The sequence below is a fragment of the Mobula hypostoma genome, chromosome 2 (genome assembly GCF_963921235.1).
Source record: "Mobula hypostoma chromosome 2, sMobHyp1.1, whole genome shotgun sequence".
Classification (NCBI taxonomy): Eukaryota; Metazoa; Chordata; class Chondrichthyes; order Myliobatiformes; family Myliobatidae; genus Mobula; species Mobula hypostoma.
Genome location: NC_086098.1, coordinates 119,938,814 through 119,959,938, shown reverse-complemented (window position 1 = coordinate 119,959,938; position 21,125 = coordinate 119,938,814). Strand labels below are relative to the sequence as shown.

Here is a 21,125-nt window from a genome sequence, read left to right as displayed (position 1 = left end):
CACTTATCCTTGTAAGCGGAACAAGTGCTACACATGCCCTTACACTTCCTCCCTTACCACCATTCAGGGCCCCAGACAGTCCTTCCAGGTGAGGCGACACTTCACCTGCGAGTCGGCTGGGGTGATATACTGCGTCCGGTTCTCCCTATGTGGCCTTCTATATATTGGCGGGACCTGATGCAGACTGGGAGACCACTTTGCTAAACACCTATGCTCTGTCTGCCAGAGAAAGCAGGATCTCCCAGTGGCCACACATTTTAATTCCACATCCCATTCCCATTCTGACGGCCTCCTCTACTGTAAAGATGAAGCCACACTCAGGTTGGAGGAACAACACCTTATATTCCGTCTGGGTAGCCTCCAACCTGATGGCATGAACATTGACTTCTCTAACTTCCGCTAATATCCCACCTCTTCCTCGTACCCCATCCGTTATTTATTTTTATACACACATTCTTTCTCTCACTCTCCTTTTTCTCCCTCTGTCCCTCTGACTATACCCCTTGCCCATCCTCTGGTTTCCCGCACCCCCCCCCCTTGTCTTTCTCCCTGGGCCTCCTGTCCCATGCTCCTCTCATATCCCCTTTGCCAATCACTGTCCAGCTCTTGGCTCCATTCCTCCCCCTCCTGTCTTCTCCTATCATTTAGGATCTCCCCCTCCGCCCCCCCATCCCACTTTCAAATCTCTTACTAACCCTTCCTTCAGTTAGTCCTGATGAAGGGTCTTGGCCTGAAACGTCAACTGTACCTCTTCCTAGAGATGCTGCCTGGCCTGCTGCATTCACCAGCAACTTTGATGTGTGTGACCTTATATCTTTCATTTTTAAGCTTTGAATGATACCAAACAGACACATCAGTGTTATCCTTGTAGTAACAATGACTAATGGAAATGGGAATTCTGTTTGCCACTAATAGATCGTCTTGGTCAAATAATTTTCACATTGATCAATCAGTATACTCCCGCACAAAAAAATGCTTGTAGTTAGCAGAGGGTGGGAGGGTGGTGACTAGTGAGAAATGGTAGAACTCAAAAATGGCTAGAGGATTTAATGCATTAATAATATTAAAGCTACTTTCATATGAAAATGTGGACAGAAAATTGCAGATCTAAATCTCTGAGCAGTGTAGAAATACATTATAAACTATAGCTAAATTAGCTTCAATTGAGCTGGGTACCTCAATATTCAATGGGAACAATTTAAAAAAATCCCTCAAACTATTTGGATCAAGGACTTAAAATAATTTAAATCTGAATGAACTCTGACAGATACTTACACGAATTTGTTCTTCCTCCCTGGAAATGACAGCCAAAATACAATCATAATCCTTTGGATGGAAAGCCACTTTATTCACATTATCAAATATTCCTGCTAAGTGCGCCTGCACAAAAAAAAATAAGATATTTTAAAGTCTTTTAACAGAATTAGGTTCAAGTACATAAACTGTATTGGGCTTATTTAGAAATGTACTGTGAACCTGTTTTTTTCAAAGCAGTCGCCAAAGTACACTGTACAAGAAGGGGGCATAGTAGGACAGCTGGTAGAGTGGAGCCTCTTCTTGTCTTTATGAGCTTTCTCTAGCTGCTTCAGTTTCCTCACACAGCGTAAAGACACACAGATTAATAGACTAATCATTTAGATTTCCTCTAGTGTATAGGTGAATGGAAAATCAACAAAAATAAAATGGAATTAATGTAGAATTAGTGTTAAGGTATGCTCAGTGGTTAGTGTGGACTCAGTGGGTGAAGGACCTGTTTCCCTGCTCTTTGGCTAACAAAACTTAACAATTTAGGCTATTAAGTACATCAAAATTTTTTGAGGAGGGCTCCAAGTTAGCTCAGTATAAAATAACTCTTATAATTGTCTCTCGCCAAAGCCATTTATCTATTGAATCTTTGTTCGTTTATTAGGAGGAATATCTGACTTTTAATACATCCCCATTTATCGACTATGTGTATTAAGTTAAAATTGACCCATCAGAGTTACAGAACAAAACAATTTTAATTAATTTTAACAAATCTAGCATCATCTGGATGGATGTAGGTGTACTTGCTATAACCTTGAGTGCAGATCCAAGACAAACAATTTCCAGAAAAGCCTACCATACCAATTTTCAGAACTGACATTTCATCATCATCTGTTGAATAGCAGTATTTTCAAGATGGGTTTGTGCTTTTTCAGAGCTTGCTAAAGAATGTTTTTGGTGCTTTGTAGCTTGATAAAATTCAAACTTAAGAGCATTTTCCTCAATAATTTAAAAAGATAAACAAAACCCTACTTGGTTGCTTAAGATTGCTGATGAAGTTCACTTCTAGGCAAACATCAGATCAGATATTCCTTATATCTCCAACCTTCAGTCATCTCAAGTCATTTGATACACAAAGAGATGTTACATAAATATCTTGCACCTCCATTATCTTCAGATCACTTTGCTTTATAAGTACAAATTGATTTCCTAAATTCTTGCAAAGCAGAATATGGAAACATCCAGATTTTACTTACTTGCTTACAGACATTCTAGATATGACACAGCAGTACAAATTCTTTCAACTAAATTCTTTAAAGGGACAAAACATTTAAATTAATAGTAAAAGCTGTCATGAAAGTAGTTTCTGATAAAAATAAGTATCAAATTTTTAAAAAAGGATGATACTAAAATAGATGGTGTTGTAGATAATGTGTAGAAGGTTATGAAAAATTACAGGGGATCTAGATGATCTAAGTATGTAGGCAGAGGAATGGGAAGCAGCTTTTAACTTACTTCAATGTAAGGTATTGCATTTTGAGAGATCAGATCAAGATAGGACTTAAACAGTGAATGGTGGGGTCCTGGAGAGTGTTACAGAATAGAGTTCAAGTTCAGGTTTAATTGTCATTCAACCATACATGAATACCCATGAATACAGCCACATGTAACAGCATTACCCCTGGGCCAAGGTGCAAAACACAGCACCAACAATCGCACCCAGCACAAGACACATATAGCACATATAAGATCTCAAGCACTTTTATGATATCAATAAAATACAATCATACACAAAAATATATAGTACAGGACCCGGAGTCCATGAATGTTGCAGCAGTGTACAGTCGAACGCAATATAGCATGTCTTCTGCCAAGTGATCACTGGGATACAGCACCAGCTCCAGCTCCGATGCCACACCTCCTCTGGTAGAGCACGATGACTCGAATGCCTCTTTCCTGGTCTGCTGTAAACAGGTAATACTGTGGCTTGAGGCCTAGTCCTCGCTACAACTGAGGCCACACTACTCTCCCGCCATCTCCAATCAATCAGTGAATCGGACTTACAGCATTCGCATTAACTTGTGATCACATGAAAAGTGAATGAGATGATCACTTGCTGTCAGACTGCACACCACCTTTGTGCACTAATTCGTCTGACGCCTCTCTGACTCAGGCAGCAGCATGATCAGTACCAAGTCCTGTTCCTTCAGTTTCTCAGCCAATAAGCAACTCGCTGATGGGGTAGACCTGCAGTACTTTAAGTTCTTAATGTCCAGCACGGACATGAGGGACAGAGGCCCTAGGAGTAAAATTGCAATCTTTGTTGAAAGTGGTGTTACAAGTAGATAGGGTGGAGATGTAATGAGATTTTCAGGCCTGTGTGGGGAACTGGTGAGTGTTGAGTTTGAGATTTTTAGAGCACTTGAATTCGTTAATTGCTGTTCAATGAGAGTTGTTAATCATTTAGATTTCCTTATGTTTTTCTCGAGCAACTCACTCTTTTTAATCCATTCTACTGGTCACACATCGAGTATTGTGTACCATTTTGGTCACCCTATTATAGGAAAGATGCTATTAAACTAGAAAGACTGCAAAAAAAAAGATATGCTACGATGTTGGCTGTATTTTGGGGTCTGAGTTACAAGGAGATATTGAGTAGACTCAGACTTTATTTCCTGGAATACAAAAGAAATTTAAAGTTGACCTTATAGAGGTATACAATATGAAGGGCATGGACAGAGTGAAAGTACAGTCTTTTTCTAAGGTAAAGGGTGTTAAATACAAGAAGGCACAGGTCTAAGATTAAAGATGGGACATTTAAAAGGTGCACCAAGGACAGTTCTTCAAGCAAAGGGTGATGCATATTCGACTGGGCTGCCCGAAATAGTGGTAAATAGGCACGTGAGCAACATTTAAAAGCCATTGAAATAAGTATGTGGATTACAAAGGTTTAGAGGGCTATGAGTCAAGCGTGCTGTAACACCTGCGCAGTGCTTGTTTTATCTCATGTGACTGGTTGCCTTACTCTTTCTGAGAAAATCAAGTTACATAGCACTACACTAGGTGCTAGTTGGCCATCAGAAGCTCTAGATATTGGAAGGAGGTAGAGAATAGAAAACACACACTTCTAGAGGCAAGTTTTGTTTATATAAAATAGCAATATGTACAAAATATTTACATGAGTAAGAACAATTCAAAATTCCAACACTCTGTTTAGGCTCCAAATCTCAGATATCAATGGAAACCAAATTCTGTTTTAGTTAGAATCAGTGAGATTCATTAGAGTAACCTTTATTACTCCAATTTCTCTAATTAGATCTAGTGTTATTCCCTATTTAAAGGTTTAGATTATGAGAACACTCAGTCCTCTTTTATTGTCATTTAGAAATGCATACATGCATTAAGAAATGATACAATATTCCTCCGGAGTGATATCACAGAAAAACAGGACAAACCGAAGACCAACATTGACAGAACCACATAATTATAACATATAGTTACAGCAGTGCAAAACAATACCATAATTTGATAAAGAACAGACCATGGGCATGGTAAAAAAAGTCTCAAGTCCCGATCGACTCCCGAGTCCCCGATAGCAGGCGGCAAAAGGGAGAAACTCCCTGCCATAAACCTCAAAGGCATCGACAACTGCCGATGCCTTGGAAGCAGCCGACCACAGCCAGCACCGAGTCCATCCATCCGAAAACTTCGAGCCTCCGACCAGCCGCTCCGATACAGCCTCCCGAGCGCCATCCTCTGCCGAGCGTCTTCGACCTAGTCCCGGCTGCCGAAACAAGCAAAGCCAAGGATTCGGGGCCTTCTGCTCCAGAGATTCCGGTTACCACACAGTAGCAGCAGCAGCGAAGCGGGCATTTCAGAAGTTTCTCCAGATGTTCCTTCGTACTCTCACGTCTTTCTCCATCAAATCAGGATTGTGCACAGTCCCCTATTTGACAGATAACAGGTATCATTCACTGGAGAGGCCGCGCGTGCTGCGTCGCGCTGCCATCTTCTCCTCCTGTTACAGATTAACATTTGCTTTTTATTCATCCCTAGTTAGTTAGAAAACTAATTGAATTCCTATTGTTAAGTATTATGTTTAACTTCAGTTTCAGTTCAGGTAAGGATGTCTACAATTTCAAATTCTACCACCCCTCCCCAAAATTATATATATATATATATATATATATATATATATATATATATACAGTTTAATTCCATTCATGACAAATTCTCCAACATCACAATTCTTAAACAAAGCAAATCTCATTCAGTAACTTATCAAAATCTTTGAAAAATTAATCAGTACTTCCAGAAAATCAAACGCAAATCCTTTGAATGAGGAATAACCATATACATCCAACCATATTAAATCCTCTACGTTGTGAAACAGTTTGTTCCCGTGCTGTTTCTTCAATCTTGGGTTGCTCGCGATCTTGTTTCTTGGTTCGTTGAATGAAATGGTGGAACATCCATGGAAAGTCCATTCACAAAACTTACACAAAAAAAAACCTGACCAAATCCCTTGGTATGATTTAGTAGAACTAATTCCCAGTTACATGGTAGACAGGTTGGATACTACTCTCTGCCGATATCGTCTCGCTATAGCTGGTTCTCATTATAGCCATAGTTTCAATAAATCATTTCTCGATATTGTCTCTCCTCCAGGGTTTTCACCCGAAGGATTTCCAGTAAGTAGGGTAGAGATACTAACTACTAATTCTCTATTGCTTGACCATTCCTGTTTCAGTCACATCTCATGCTGGCATAGATATTTTTTTCAAGTTCTCTTTTTAAAAAAAAAATTTGGTAAACTTCATTTTCATCCCTCCACAGGTGGAGTTTTATAACATTATATCTTTGGGTTTAATTAACCTGGGTTACATCCTTCCCCTTTGAATTTATGCAAGTCCCTTTGCATCCAGCTACAGGTTGCACTGTAATGGATTTGGGGTATTCAGCATATGTGAAATCTGGAAGACACTCTACAATAGCTGAACTCAGACCTTGGAAAAGGGACTGAACTCTTGTCACTAAAGGATTTCCTAGCTCAGGATAAGTTAGAGTTCTAGGTTTTTCTCTGTGTCTCGAAGACCTCCTGAGTTTAGGCTCTTCTTTGCAAGAACTCTCATTTGTTGTGTCTTTTCTAGTCAAAACTTCATCATGTGTCCCGTTTTTCGTTTAATCTTGGACTCATCTGGGATTAATGAAGCTTCCATAACTTTTCCATCATGATTATGCATTTCATCATTTGTTGTTTCTTCCATGGGGTTTTCTTCAGGACTGACAGGTAAGTTACTTTCTACAGTGGATTCCTCTACATCCGGTAAGGACCTTTCATTTCTCTGGGATTACAGCTCTGGGTCTGCAACCAGAGTGGTTGTAAGTGGCTGATTTGGGCTTGGGTTGGAGCTCACAATTCTGTTGCGTAACTGTTCATGGGTTTCTTGACTCTTAGTTGGTTCAGCTATGAAGTCTTGGTCTGAGGTAATAAACTTCATCCTCATCCCCCTCAGTCAATTGGATTTTCTTCCCCTTCAACTGGCTGTTCATTCTTAGTATTCCTGTGAGTTCTGTACTTGTGAACAGGGACTGGAGAATGTTGTACATCATCTTCAGAAAGAAGAAATCCACAAGGGAGCAATAGATCCTTATGTAATGTTTATTTGGGCCCCATCTGGTTCTCAGGACCTACCTTGTAGACTGGCAGGTCACCATAAGATCATAAGATATAGGAACAGAACCAGGCCCATCGAGTCTGCTCCGCCATTCAATCACGGGCTGATCTAATTCTTCCAGTCAATGCCACTCCCCTGCCTTCTCCCCTTACATTTTGATGCTCTGGCTAATCAAGAACCTATCTATCTCTGCCTTAAATGCACCCAATGACTTGGCCTCCACAGCCGCCGGTGGCAACAATTCCACAGATTTACCACCCTCTGACTAAAGTAAGTTCTCTGTATCTCTGTTCTAAATGGATGTCCTTCAATCCTGAAGTCCACCCTCTGGTTCTAGACTCCCCTACCATGGGAAATAACCTTGCCATATTCAGACTCCCCTACCATCGAAAATAACTCTGCTATATCTGCTGACTCACCACTACACAGACTATTTTTTCTCCTTTTTTAGCAAGTTTTTTTTCACGTATGCACATATTCCTTACTAGCACTCAATCTCCTTCTTTCAACTCTGAAGCTGTCACATTTTTGTTGTATCTGGACACGTTTCAATCTGTCATTTTCCGTGAGTTCCTGGTTGCTATCTTGAAACTCTCCTCAAGATGAGATTTAAAATTTTGTTCATACTGAGAGTGTGATGTACCATGTTTGTCTTTCAAGGGTAGTCTGAAAGCTAAGTCAACTGGGGGTCTGGGTTGTCATCTGAACATCAATTCAAGTGGACTAAAGCCAGTCGTCTCATTCCTAGTACAATTATAATCATGGACAAGGGGTTTCATAAATTCTCACCAGTGACTTTTACTTTTCGCCTCCAGAGTTCCCAGCATATTTAAAAGGGTCCTGTTAAACCTCTTGACAGGGTTTCCTCTGGGATGATATGGTGTAGTTCTGACTTTTTGAATCCCAGCTATCTCACACAGTTCTTTAATCAAGCAGGATTCAAACTCAGGCCCTCTAGCATTATGTAGGCCCTCAGGATAATTGTAATGAGAGCTGAAATGCTCCCATAGGTATTTCGCAACTGTCTAGGCTTTTTGGTTAGGTGTAGGAATAGCCAATGCATATTTAGTAAAATGATCAGTTATTACTAGCACATCCTTTGTGTTACTTTGATGAGGTTCTAATGTAAGAAAGTCCATGCAGACCAGCTGCAAGGGTTGAGTAGGCACAATATTCACTAACGGAGCAGCTTTCACAAGGTAAGGTCTTTCTTCTTACTCATTGACCCCATGTTTTAATCTTGTGTTCTACATCAGCAGCCATCTTGGGCCAATAGAATCAGCTTCTGACTAAATCCAGGATATGATCAATACCTATGTGACCAAAGTCTTTGCGAAGGATCTTAAGTGTATCAGATTCAAACTTTTCAGGTAAAACAAGCTGGTATGTTGTTTTATCTCCAGTTAATCTTTTCCTGTAGAGAATTCTGTCTTTTAGCTCCAGAAAATCCCATTCTCTGAGAAGGTAGGGTAGTCTGGGGATTGTGTTTCTCACTGAAAAGGATGGTCTTTCTTCAGTTTCCATATGCTTGATGACTTCCATAATACAAGGATCTGCTAACCGGGAGTCTATAATCTCAGCATCAGTGAGATGAGAAATGACTGGTAATCTCTCACACTGATCTTCTTGAGCATAACTGTCAGGTATAGCACTTGAATGCATCATTAAAGATCCAACAAATGCAATAATGACATCTGCAGCTGGTTCTGTCTGTTGGATAAGACGACTCTGTGAGTCTGTGGAATGCTCTGCCACAGTCTGCAGTGGAGGCCACGTCTTTGCGTATATTTAAGGCCGAAGTTAATCATTTCCTGATCGGGCCGGGCATCAAAGGATATGACGAGAAGGCAGGTGGTATGGGGTTGAGTGGGATCCAGGATCAGCCATGATGGAATGGTGGAGAAGACTCAATGGGCTGAATGGCCTAATTCTGCTCCTAATGGTCTTATGGACTCTCACATACAGCTGCACAATGTCAACATTAACTTCACCTGGATCACCTATGTTCAATAGATGACTTCCAGTAAACTTCAAACTGCAAGGAAGAACTTTAATTCCTTCAGATCTCTGGGAATTGGCCAGGTTTTGACTACGGTTATCTTGTCAGAGTCAGTTTGAATTCCTTGATGAGACACTATATTTCAAGATATTTGACTGAAGTTTGTGCAAAAACACACTTCACTGGAGTTAGCTTAAGACCGTACTCTCTGAGTCCATTTAGGACTCTCATAAATCTTTCCTCACGGTCATCCAAGTCTTTAGTGAACACTCTGATGTTGTCAAGGACTTCCCTCAGGTTTCTATCAGCCATGCATTTCTCCATGAGTCACTGAAATGTGCTTAGTGCATTTGTAATTCCTTGTGGCATCCTATTGAATTCATAGAATCCAAGAGGACACAAAGGCGGTTTTAGGCAGTTAGGCAGTCTGGCAATAACCAGACTTTAGGTCAAGGACTGAAAACCAATTGGAACCGGTCAAAGCCATAAAAGTGTCTTCAAGCTTCGGGAGTGCACAGGCATCTTTAATTGTCTTTTGGTTTAACTTCTGATAATCTATACCCAAACAGACATCACCATTCTTTTTTCTCACCACAATTGGAGAAGAAAAAAGTGATTCAAACTCTCTGATCCCTCCGGTATTTAGCAGTTCTTGGAGATGCTTCCAAACAGCTTCTCTATCTTCTAGGTGTAGGTTAAGGTTGGTGTTTGAATGATGTTTCATCAATAAAGTTGATTTGATATTTTACTTTGTAGGTACATCCAAAATATGAGTGATGGGAGAAAACATCAGGGATAACTCGTAATTTCTGGTTAAGTCTTCTCTTCCACTCTACGGGGATAGAAAAATCAACAAAGTTAAACTCTGGGCTTGATGCTTGAGGAAGATTCTGCCTCACTAGAAGTTTTAATTGGTGGTTCTTACAGAAGTATAGCTTGTACTGAATTTAGTTCAGTGGCAGATAGAGTTCAACCCAGATAAATGTGAAGTGGTTCATTTCGGTAGGTAAAATTTGAAGACAGAATATAATACTAATGGTAAGACTCTTGGCAGTGTGGAGGATCAGCAAGATCTTCTCAAAGCTGCTATGCAGGCTGACAGTGTTATTAAGAAGGCGTATGGTGTGATGGTCTTCATCAACTGTGGGCTTGAGTTCAAGAGCCGTGAAGTAATGTTAAAGCAATACGAGGAGTGATTGATAAGTTTGTGGCCTAAGGTAAAAGCAGTCAATTTTAGAAAACCTAGCACATTTATTTTTCAACATAGTCCCCTCCTACGTTTACACACTTAGTCCAGCGGTTATGGAGCAGACGGACCCCTTCTTTGTAGAAATCGGCGTCTTGGACCTCCAGAAAGTGGTCCACAGCATGGGTGATTGATAAGTTTGTGGCCTAAGGTAGAGGGAGATGAGGTCCAAGATCCGTATGCTCCACGACCACTGGACTAAGTGTGTAAATGCAGGAGGGGACTATGTTGAAAAACAAATGTGCTAGGTTTTTAAAATTGACTCCTTCTACCTTAGGCCACAAACTTATCAATCGCTCCTCATATAAGACCTCAGTTAGATCCCACTTAGAGTACTGTGTTCATTTCTGGTCATCTCACTACAGGAAGGATGTTGATAGTATAGAGAGAGTGCAGAGGAGATTTACAAGAATGTTACCCAGATTGGAGAGCATGCCTTATGGGAATAGGTTGAGTAAACTTGGCCTTTTCTCCTTGGAGCAACAGAGGATGAGAGGTGACCTGCTAGAGGTGTATAAGATGATGAGAGTCATTGATCGTGTGGGTAGCCAGAGGCTTTTACCCAGAGCTGAAATGGCTAACACAAGGGGGCATAGTTTTAAGGTGCTTGGAAGTAGGTACAGGGGGGATGTCAGAGTTAAATTTTTCGCACAGTGGTGGGTGCACGGAATGCACTGCTGGTGAAGGTGGTGGAGGTGGATACAATAGGGTCTTTTAAGAGACTCTTAGACAGGTACATGGAGCTTAGAAAAATAGACGGCTATGCGGTAGGGAAATTTTAGGCAGTTTCTAGAGTAGGTTACATGGTTGGCACAACATTGTGGGCTGAAGGGCCTTTAATGTGCTGTAGATTTCTATGTTCTATGTTCTATAACACACCTGGGAGGAATCATGACATCAAGTGCTGTTATATTGGAAATCACTACAGATAAGTGACAATGTGGCTTGTTTTCCAAAGTAACCAGGCAAGTGTTTACTATGAGTCCTCCAGGCAAGGGAGAAGATTGATGGTCCATGATAGCCAATTTGTCAGGATGCAGCCTTCTGACTGTGACTGATCCACACAAGACTGGAGACTGCCCAGCTGGAATTTTTCTAGGGTCCTTGCCAGGTATTCTCACCAACCCAACATTTCCCTCTGTAGGCTATCTTTGTTGCAAATGTAAAACTTCCAGGACTTGCTTGTAGCCAAACTTGGGAGAGAATTTCTGTATACTTTGCAGTTTGGAGTAGTCTTTGTACAGCTCATCAGGGGTATTCATGCCAACTAACACTACAGCTGTGAATATAAAGAGACATCTGGAACAATCAATTCCAGGGTGGGCACTTCCACATTTAATCCTGTAAAATCTTTTGGGAATGTAGCATTGACTTCTACATTCTAGTAGACAGGTATATGGAGGAATTTAAGGTTGGGGGTTGTATGGGAGGCAGGGTTTAAGGGTCAGCACAACATTGTGGGCTGAAGGGCCTGTACTGTGCTGTACTATTCTTTGTTCTATGTTCTATCCCACGTATGGGACAGCTTGTCTGTTAGCACCCTCAACTTCCAACAAGTTAGTGAGAGAATGAACTGGTAGGTCTGACAAGTTGTCATCATAGTAGGATTTAGAGATGGTCGTTACCTGAGATCCTGTATCTAATAAACATTTGCATTTTCTACTGGCTAGACTTATTTGATCAGTGCACGTTGTGCCAGCTAATCCCTTACGTAGGTTAACAGTCTGCCTTCTGGACCTTATTTCACCAAACAAGATCTTGAAACTTTTGGGACGTGCTTTGCCAAAATCAATCTCTGTTTGTCCCACAACAGGAACCAATTCTATTTTAAATGAAGCTTAGGAGTACCATAACCTGGCTCCCACTCACTCCATCTCTTTTCAAACTGTCTTCTTTTCTGCTACTAATGCAGATTGGATTTATAGCAGCAAGAAATGGCTATGTGCCCATCTTCACCACATTTAAAATAGTACCAAGGTTTTAGTTTGACACTTGGCTGTTCGTCAGTGGCTTGTTCATCTTTTGTGCCAGCCTTTCCTTTTAGTGGCTTACTGTCTTGGAGCACACTTTTACCTTTTGCAGTTTTGTAGTTTGTAAAGTAGCTAACTGACTTTGAAGCTCAATGATTTGTTTAGTTAGTTGAGAAGTAACAGAAGTTAGCTGTGCTACATCATCTTCTTTACAGGAACCTGCAGTCTGATACTATAATGTACGCTTGTTTCACTGTTCCTAAGTGCTGTTTCATCTGGAAGGATGCTTGTTTTCTTTAGTGCATAGAAATGTCAATAGTTCAGTAAACGATGGTGGTTTTTGTTTTTTTCTATTCCAGCTGCAGCTCTGAGATCGGGGAGCGGTCCTAACATCCCCTACAAAACTGCTTTAACAGATGCTTGCTAGCTTCAGTTTCGGAAAATCCGCCTTGCTTTACAATCAGAGTCAATGCTACCTGTAACTGCTGTAGGTAAGCAGATGGTTTTTCACCCATGTTCAGTACCATGTTCATGAATTTGGCAAATAATTCATCACCGTCTTCTATAGTGGCAAAAGCAGAATGTAGGAGTTGTATGTAAGCAGCCTGTAAAGTTCGAGGGTTTATTAACTTGATGATGTCAGAAGCTGGTGGAAGAATACTTTCACATATTTTCTGTGTTATATGAAGATCAGACACAATTGGGTCTTGCAAGAACAGTTCAACACTAGCATGCTAAGTCTCATAATCCACCTCATTATGTGGACGAGGGGTTCTACCTAAAATGTTCGGAGCCTCCTGGATTGCCAAGAGCCATCAAGTCATTACTGAGCATGGTGTGCTAAATTACAACTCTTTGAATATCTGGAGGGTTAAACATCACTGGGATAGAGGGATGGATTCATTGCAACTTCATTAGTTTGTATTACAGGGACTGAGTTATTCCGCATAGCAGCTGAAGCTGTTTCTGGCAGGTTAGTATTAGAGACATCAGCTCCGAAGTGAGGAGTTTTGGTCTTGTTATGTACATCTTCAGCAGTTTCAACAGTGACTGTTTCCCTACTCTCTATAGTAAGGGTTTCTCTGATCTGTGTTAACATCTCTCTCATGATTTTATCATAATCTTTCTCACTGCGCCTTGCTAAGGTTTTCAACTCACTAAGGTAAGCTAGAGTGGTGTCTTTTCCAACTTTCTGAGTGTAAGGACTGACTAAGGCAACTACATGGTAGGAAACCTTTTGGTCACAGCTTGCCTGTTGAGTGTATGGCAGCAAGGGCTGGAGATCTTGCACTGGAGAGCCAAAGTTGTACTCTACTATGAGGGACTTGAGAAACTCTGCACTGGGGTGAGTTAGAGGAATAAGTCTGGGAAGTCTGAACCATATCCTTTCAGAATGTCTGGTATTTCCTCATCTTTTTCTGTTCCTGTTATGCCACTGATCACAACAGCACTTGGGATTTTGACACCCTTTTCTTCTATGACATCCATTTTCTTTCACTGTAGGTTTTAATTGAACAAAAGTGAGATTGAACAATAAGATTCTTTTAGTGTTTTGTATACTAATCAGTGTGTTCGTGTTTATCTAATAAACTGTTTCCTGGCTGGCTTGCCAAGTTTTATGTAACACCTGTGTAGTGTTTGTCTTACCTTTTGTGACTGGTCACCGCATCTTTATGAAAAAATCGAATTACATGGTACTACATTAGGTCATCAGAAGCTCTAGGTATTGGAAAGAGATGGTTTAGGTTCCAAATCTCAGATCTCAATGAAAACCAAATTCCTTTTTAGTTAGAATCAGGGAGATTCATTAGAATAACCTTTATCACTCCAATTTCTCTAACTAATTAGATCTAGTGTTAATCCCTGTTTAAAGGTTTACAGACTAACATTTGCTTTTTATTTATCCCTAGTTAGTTATAAAACTAATTGAATTCCTATTCTTCAGTGTTATGGTTAACTTCAGTTTTGTTTCAGGTCAGTATGTCTACAAATTCAAATTCAACACCCCGCCCCCCAAAATTATATATATATACATACACACACACACACAGCAGGGTTCCCCAATTAGTCTTCCACAAGGGCCAAATTATGTCAAGCATGCCAAGCCAAGGGCCAAAACGTCCAGGGTTTTTTTTTTCATTGCACCAGTAAGTTGTTTTATAGGCAGATGTTGTTGTTGCTACTATTACCTTTATTATTATTATTATTATTAGTAGTAGTAGTAACAGTAGTAGTTAGTAATAATTTAGGCCTGGGATTCTCAAAGCCTGTGTTGTGGGTCGCACAAGAAAAAAAATGTACTCTTGAAACAAAATGTCCAAAACCAACCATTTAATTATGACTCTAGCTATCACAACTGTCAGCTGTCACATTGAGAGCTCATCTGGGATTTGAAATACATACACACATACACACACACACACACACACACACAGTAAACATGGTAGTCTTCACCCCTTCTCTTCCACACAAAGATTTTAGTAGTACTGCCTTTTTCACTGTTCTCTCATTTAATCTATTTGTTCTTTTTAATTAAGCTATGTAGCATTTGAAGTATGAAGTGTAGTTATAAATGAAATTATTAGTATTATTGTTGTTGTAATATTATTATACCACAATAAGATTGACAAATGGACAAAAATAAATTGATTCACTCACCAATCAGTGAGAGAAGTGACAGCGACAGGATGAGGCAATTCGTCTGATGTCGGGCCTGTATTCTGTTGTGGCAATCCTGAGGCACTGGCCAAGATGTGCATTGGAGAGTCTGTTTCTGTCCTGGTTCTTGATAGAGTTCATTGAAGAAAACGATGACTCACATATGTACGTGGAGGGGAACAGTGTGAGTAGGAGCATTGCAATAGCTCTCCTGTTCTTGAATTGAGCTTGAGGAACCACGTTGATCCAAAAGTCACTCACCCCAACGTCCTTGTGTTGTGCTTTGAGCAAATCAGATGTTCCCATTTCCAAGGCCTCCATCTTAAGTTACTTCTTCCATGGAAGGCACCAGCCTTTTGGCCTCTGCAGTCCACTGGCCGTCAGCTGAAATGGAGAACGGCTGTCTCAGGAAGAGGAGGATGTCACCTGAGAGTTTAGGGGAGCTTTCAAATCGTTTCCTTAAGTTTTCTGCCAGGCTCGTCACGAAATCCTTCATCACTGGATCCTCCCGCATTTCGTTCTTCTCACAATGCTCCCGCAGACGTGGAAAGTGCAACTTTCTCCCGTGAATCTCTCCCTCCAAAAGGTTCAGCTTTGACCGGAAAACTTCAATCGCCTCATACAAAGTCCGCAACAGTGTGGTTGTTGCCTTGTAATTACAGATTAAGTTGATTTAGATGAGACATGATGTCACACAAAAAAAGAACACGTGCCATCACCTTGTTGTCACTTAAAAACCTCCTAAATCCTTGGGCTTTTTAGTTCTGCAGGCTGGATAAAAATGACACAAGCTCATCGCGCAGGTCGCACACCCTCTCCAACACATGGCCTTTACTCAGCCAGCGAACATCATTATGCAGCAAAAGATCTTTGTGTTCCGCTGACATTTCCTCCAGCAATGCTGTGAAAAGGCAATGTTGCAGACTAGAACTCTCACGAACGAAATTTACCAGTCTCGTCACAGTATCCATCGCCTGTTTCATTTCCCCACACAGTTCAGCGCACAGCACTGATTTGAGAATAATGCAATGAAATGCCAAGAGTGCTGGGTTAACAGCGGCAAACCTGCTTACCAAGCCCTTGTGTTGTCCCACCAGCGACGGAGCCTCATCGGTGACAACGGACACAATTTTGCTCACATCCAAGCCATTCTTCTCAAAGAACTGTGTCAATTCGTTAAAAATTACTTCCCCAGTTGTGCGCCCAGGCAGAGGAAGCAAACAAAATAGCTCTTCCCGAAAGGTCTTCCTGTCAAAAAATCTTGCGAACACAGGTAGCTCTTCGATATCGGTTCGGTCACAGGACGAGTCTATGGCTAGTGATATGGCTTCAGCTTTCTCCAAATCGGTGAGTAGATTGGAAAAACAGTCCTCCGCTAAAACTTCTACATTTCTTGTTGCCGCATTAGCCAACAATGGCACTGTCTTTAATAGCTCCACCACCGTTTTCTTGATTTTCTCGTCATGACTTAAAACTTTGCCAACCATATCAATTGCACACGTTTTAATCAACCCGGCATTGTGCGCTCTATGGGGGTGTAGGTCAAATGTACGGTGTGGGATGAGGTTAAAATAAATTAGAGCAGCGCGCGCTTTATTTACATGTTATGACAGGTGCGTTTACATAAGTGCCAATGGATCGGCGCGGTCCAGACATTTGGTTCTCGCGGTCCGCCTATTGGGGTTGTCTAATATACAGTTTAACTTCATTCATAACAAATTCTCCAACATGACAAATTTTAAACAAAGTAAATCTCATTCAGTAACTTATCAAAGTCTTTGCAAAAATAATCAGTTCTTCCGGAAAATCAAATTCAAATCCTTCAAACAAGAAATAAACTTATACATCCAACTATATTAAATCCTCAACATCTTGAAACATTTTATTCCCGCACTGGTTCTTCAATCTTGGGTGGCTCAACATCTTGTTTCTTGGATGAAATGGTGGGTCAAATGGTGTGAAAGTCCATTCACAAAACTTATACAAAAAAAAACTGACCAAATCCCTTGGTATGATTTAACAGAACTAATTCCCGGTTACATGGTAGAGATGCTGGAGACCACTCTCTGGCGATATCGTCTCGCTATAGCTGGTGCTCGTTATAGCCGCAGCTTCAATAAATCTTTTATTGATATCGTCTCTCTTCCAGGGGTTTCACTCTAAGGATTTCCAGTAAATAGGGTAGAGATACTAACTACTAATTCTATTTTTAACAGTTTTTATCTTTAGTTAGTTTCTACAGCTTGCTGCATTTCTGTCGCTTGTCTATGCCTGTGCCTGTGTTTCTTCTCATATAATTTATATTTGATTTATATTTTTCTTGTGAATGTTGCTTATAAGATGCTTTGTGCCTGTGATGCTGCAAGTAAATTATTTATTGAATCTCCACATACATGTTAGGGGCATCAATGCAGAGGCCTTTGTTGTTTGGGAAGTGTTGAAATGGACTTTACCTGTAACAAAATGGCATTTTTGTCTATAACAAAATGCAACCTGTATTGTACCAGAGTGCTTTGCTACTAATGTTCATGCAACATTATACTGATGGACCCTGAGCATATCAAAAACTGCAGAGAGACAAGCGCATTTGGTTACTAGAAGAATGCCAAGTACACTAATTAAGCAGACTGAGGCACAGTTAGCTGCACTTGTGCATAAAGAAGTGACTAAACTATCTCTTTTTGGAGGATTCTATGGTACTTGTGCGGTGGTAGTCTCCCCTTACTGTAAGTAAAATAAAAGCACTTACGATTGATCTACACTGAGTAAATTGTTATTTGTTATAAGATGTAGCAAAAAGGTGCTTGATAAAACTTGGTAGTCCTACAGAGATTGCACATTTAGGTGTAAGAACAGAAAGAAGGAGAATTCTAGGGACCATCTGCCCCTCCCTCCCATGGGGAACTCCGGTGGAGTGATCACCAAGAAGTAAGTTTGCTTTTTTGCTCTATGTAGCTTTTCCAGGTGAGTAGCAAATACTGGGTTCTACCCCGCTCCTGTTCTATACACTGCAATCTGTGCTACTGTCTATTGCATGGATCAATTTCTTTCTCTGTGTTTCTGATGCTTTCAGCATGACAACCAGAAACATATATGTAAGTGCATCAGGGACACCGAAAATCTGGCGTCAGGGATGCACTAGTAAAGAGTAAGTAAAGGTGGAATTTGTGGAAACTGAACTCATAAATTGAAACCCTACAGGATGTTGTAGTGAACAAAAGAAAGAGAAAATACGGTAAGTAGGGTGAGGAAGAGAGATTACAAAATGGTAACAATGTGACAAGGGAAGTCCTTCCATATCCCATAGGGGATCAGTAGCACAACTTTTTTTTTACTGTGCCATGGTCTGCTCTTTATCAAATTATGGTATTGCTTTGCACTGTTGTAACTATATGTTATAATTATGTGGTTTTGTCAGTTTTAGTCTTGGTTTGTCTTGTGTTTTCTTGTGATATCATTCTGGAGGAACATTGTATAATTTTTTAATGCATGCATTTCTAAATGACAATAAACGAAGACTGAGTGTCCTCATAATCTAATCTAATCTAACTATTACACTCTGAAGGTGGATGGTGGCCAGTCAGGGATCTGAGAGGATGGTGGGCAACCATTCTGCATCATGGCATAACTATTGTTATTATAATAATGGCTGTTACTATTTTATAATTTTTATGTGAAATATCAGGATGAAGGAGAGGAGATTAAGAAAAGGAATGGGTGCTCATTGAAGTAGATGGATGCAAAGGGAATTTTGGTTTGAGCTTTTATATTCCTATATATGCATATTTTAATTACTGTATTTGGTGAAACATAGTATGGTCATGAAAAGACAAAAAGGAGGGAATGTGGAAATGTACTTGTAGTAACAAAATGGAATTTTTGTCCGAATGGAACACTCTTTGCTACCAGTGTTTATGCAACATTATGCTGATGGACCCTGGGTATACAACAAACTGCAGAAAGACAAGTGGATGTAGTTACTGGAAAAATGCCAAGTATATTGTTTAAATTGATGAACAGAATGCACCCTATCCTTGAACTGAGGTGTGGATAGATGCACTTGTGGATAAAGGAATGACTAATCTTTTTTTTGGTTATCACTGGCACCTGCACGGTGATAGTCTCCCCTTGCTGCAAGTAAAATATATGTGCTTATGATTGATCCACTCTGAGTTAATTGCTGTTTGTTATAAGACGTAGTATAAAGGTGCTCATCAGATATATATAAATCACTCGACTGAAAATGCAGTAGGTGGGTTTGTAAGTTTGCAGAGAATACAAACATTAGTAGAGTTGTGGACAGTGCTGTGGGCGGTTAAAAGATACAGCAGAATATATATCAGTTACCGATATGGTTAGGCAGATGGTGTTTAATCGAAGCACTTTAGGAAGCCCAATGTAAGGACAAAGTATGCTATCAATAGCAGGACCCTTATCAGCATTGATATATAGAGAGCTCCTGCGGTCCAAGTCCACAACAACCTAAAAGAACCCACGCAAGTAAAAAGGATGCTAAAGAAGGTGTATGGAACGTCTGCCTTCGTCGATTAAGGAATAGAGTATAAAAGTCCGAAAGTCATTGTGGCTGAATAAAACTTTGGTTAGACAGCAACTAAAAGGCACAGAGTCTAGTCCTGTGGTTCAGAAAGGTAGGGAAAGGAAAAGGATGGCAGCAGTAATAGGGGACTCTATAGTTAGGGGGTCAGATAGGTGATTCTGTGGACGCAGGAAAGAAACGTGGATGGTAGTTTGCCTCCCAGGTGCCAGAGTCCGGGATGTTTCTGATCGCGTCCACGATATCTTGAAGTGGGAAAGAGAGCAGCCAGAGGTCATGATACATATTGGTACCAACGACATAGATAGGAAATGGGAGGAGGTCCTGAAAAAAGACTACAGAGAGTTAGGAAAGAAGTTGAGAAGCATGACCTCAAAGGTAGTAATCTCGGGATTACTGCCTGTGCCACGTGACAGTGAGTATAGGAATAGAATGAGGTGGAGGATAAATGCGTGGCTGAGGGATTGGAGCAGGGGGCAGGGATTCAGATTTCTGGATCATTGGGACCTCTTCTGGGGCAGGTGTGACCTGTACAAAAGGGACGGGTTGCACTTGAATCCGAGGGGGACCAATATCCTGGCGGGAAGGTTTGCTAAGGCTATTGGGGAGAGTTTAAACTAGAATTGCTGGAGGATGGGAACAGAACTGAAGTGACAGAGGAAAAGGGAGGTTGGCTCACAAATAGAGAAAGTTTGGAGACAGTGCAAAAGGGAGGATAGGCAGGTGATAGAGAAGGGACGTGCTCAGTTCGATGGTTTGAGATGTGTCTATTTTAATGCGAGGAGTATCATGAATAAAGCGTATGAGCTTAGAGCGTGGATCAGCACTTGGAGCTATGATGTTGTGGCCATTACAGAGACTTGGATGGTGCAGGGGCAGGAATAGCTACTTCAAGTGCCAGGCCTTAGATGTTTCAGAAAGGATAGGAAGGGAGGCAAAAGAGGTAGGGGCGTGGCACTGTTGATCAGAAATAGTGTCACGGCTGCAGAAAAGGAGGAAGCCACGGAGGGGTTGTTTACAGAGTCTCTGAGGGTGGAAGTTAGGAATAGGAAGGGGTCAATGACTCTAGTGGGTGTTTTTTATAGACCACTCAATAGTAACAGGAACATTGAGGAACAAATAGGGAGACAGATTCTGGAAAGGAGTAATAATGACAGGGTTGTTGTGGTGGGAGATTTTAGTTTCCCAAATATTGATTGGCATCTCCCTACAGTGAGGGGTTTAGATGGGGTGGAGTTTGTTAGGTGTGTTCAGGAAGGTTTCTTAACACAATATTTAGATAAACCTATGAAAGGAGTGGCTGTACTTGATCTGGTATTGGGAAATGAAACTGGTCAGGTGTCAGGTCTCCCAGTAGGAGACTATTTTTGAGATAGTGATCACAATTCTATCTCCTTTACCATAGCATTGGAGAGGAATAGGAACAGACAGTTAGGGAAACATTTAATTGGAGTAAGGGGAACTATGAGGCTATCAGGCAGGAACTTGGGAGCATAAATTGGAAACAGATGTTCTCAGGGAAATGTACTGAAGAAATGTGGCAAATGTTCTGGGGATATTTCCGTGGGGTTCTGAGCAGGTACGTTCCAACGAGACATGGAAAGGATGGTAGGGTACAAGATCCATGGTGCACAAAGGCTGTTGTAAATCTAGTCAAGAAGAAAAGAAGAGCTTACGAAAGGTTCAAAAAACTAGGTAATGGTATGAATCTAGAAGATTATAAGGCTAGCAGGAAGGAGCTGAAGAATGAAATTAGGAGAGACAGAAGGGGTCA

General features: G+C 40.8%; 1 protein-coding gene across 1 annotated transcript in view; it reads right to left on the bottom strand.

Annotated features, from left to right (window-relative positions):
* Positions 1 to 21,125, bottom strand: part of LOC134357440 (dynein axonemal heavy chain 8-like) — a 1,088,497-nt gene that overhangs the window by 514,376 nt on the left and 552,996 nt on the right. The window contains exon 40 of the mRNA XM_063069028.1: positions 1,276 to 1,380. Coding sequence (XP_062925098.1) covers positions 1,276 to 1,380 — 105 coding nt within the window. The remainder of the gene's footprint in view (positions 1 to 1,275; positions 1,381 to 21,125) is intronic.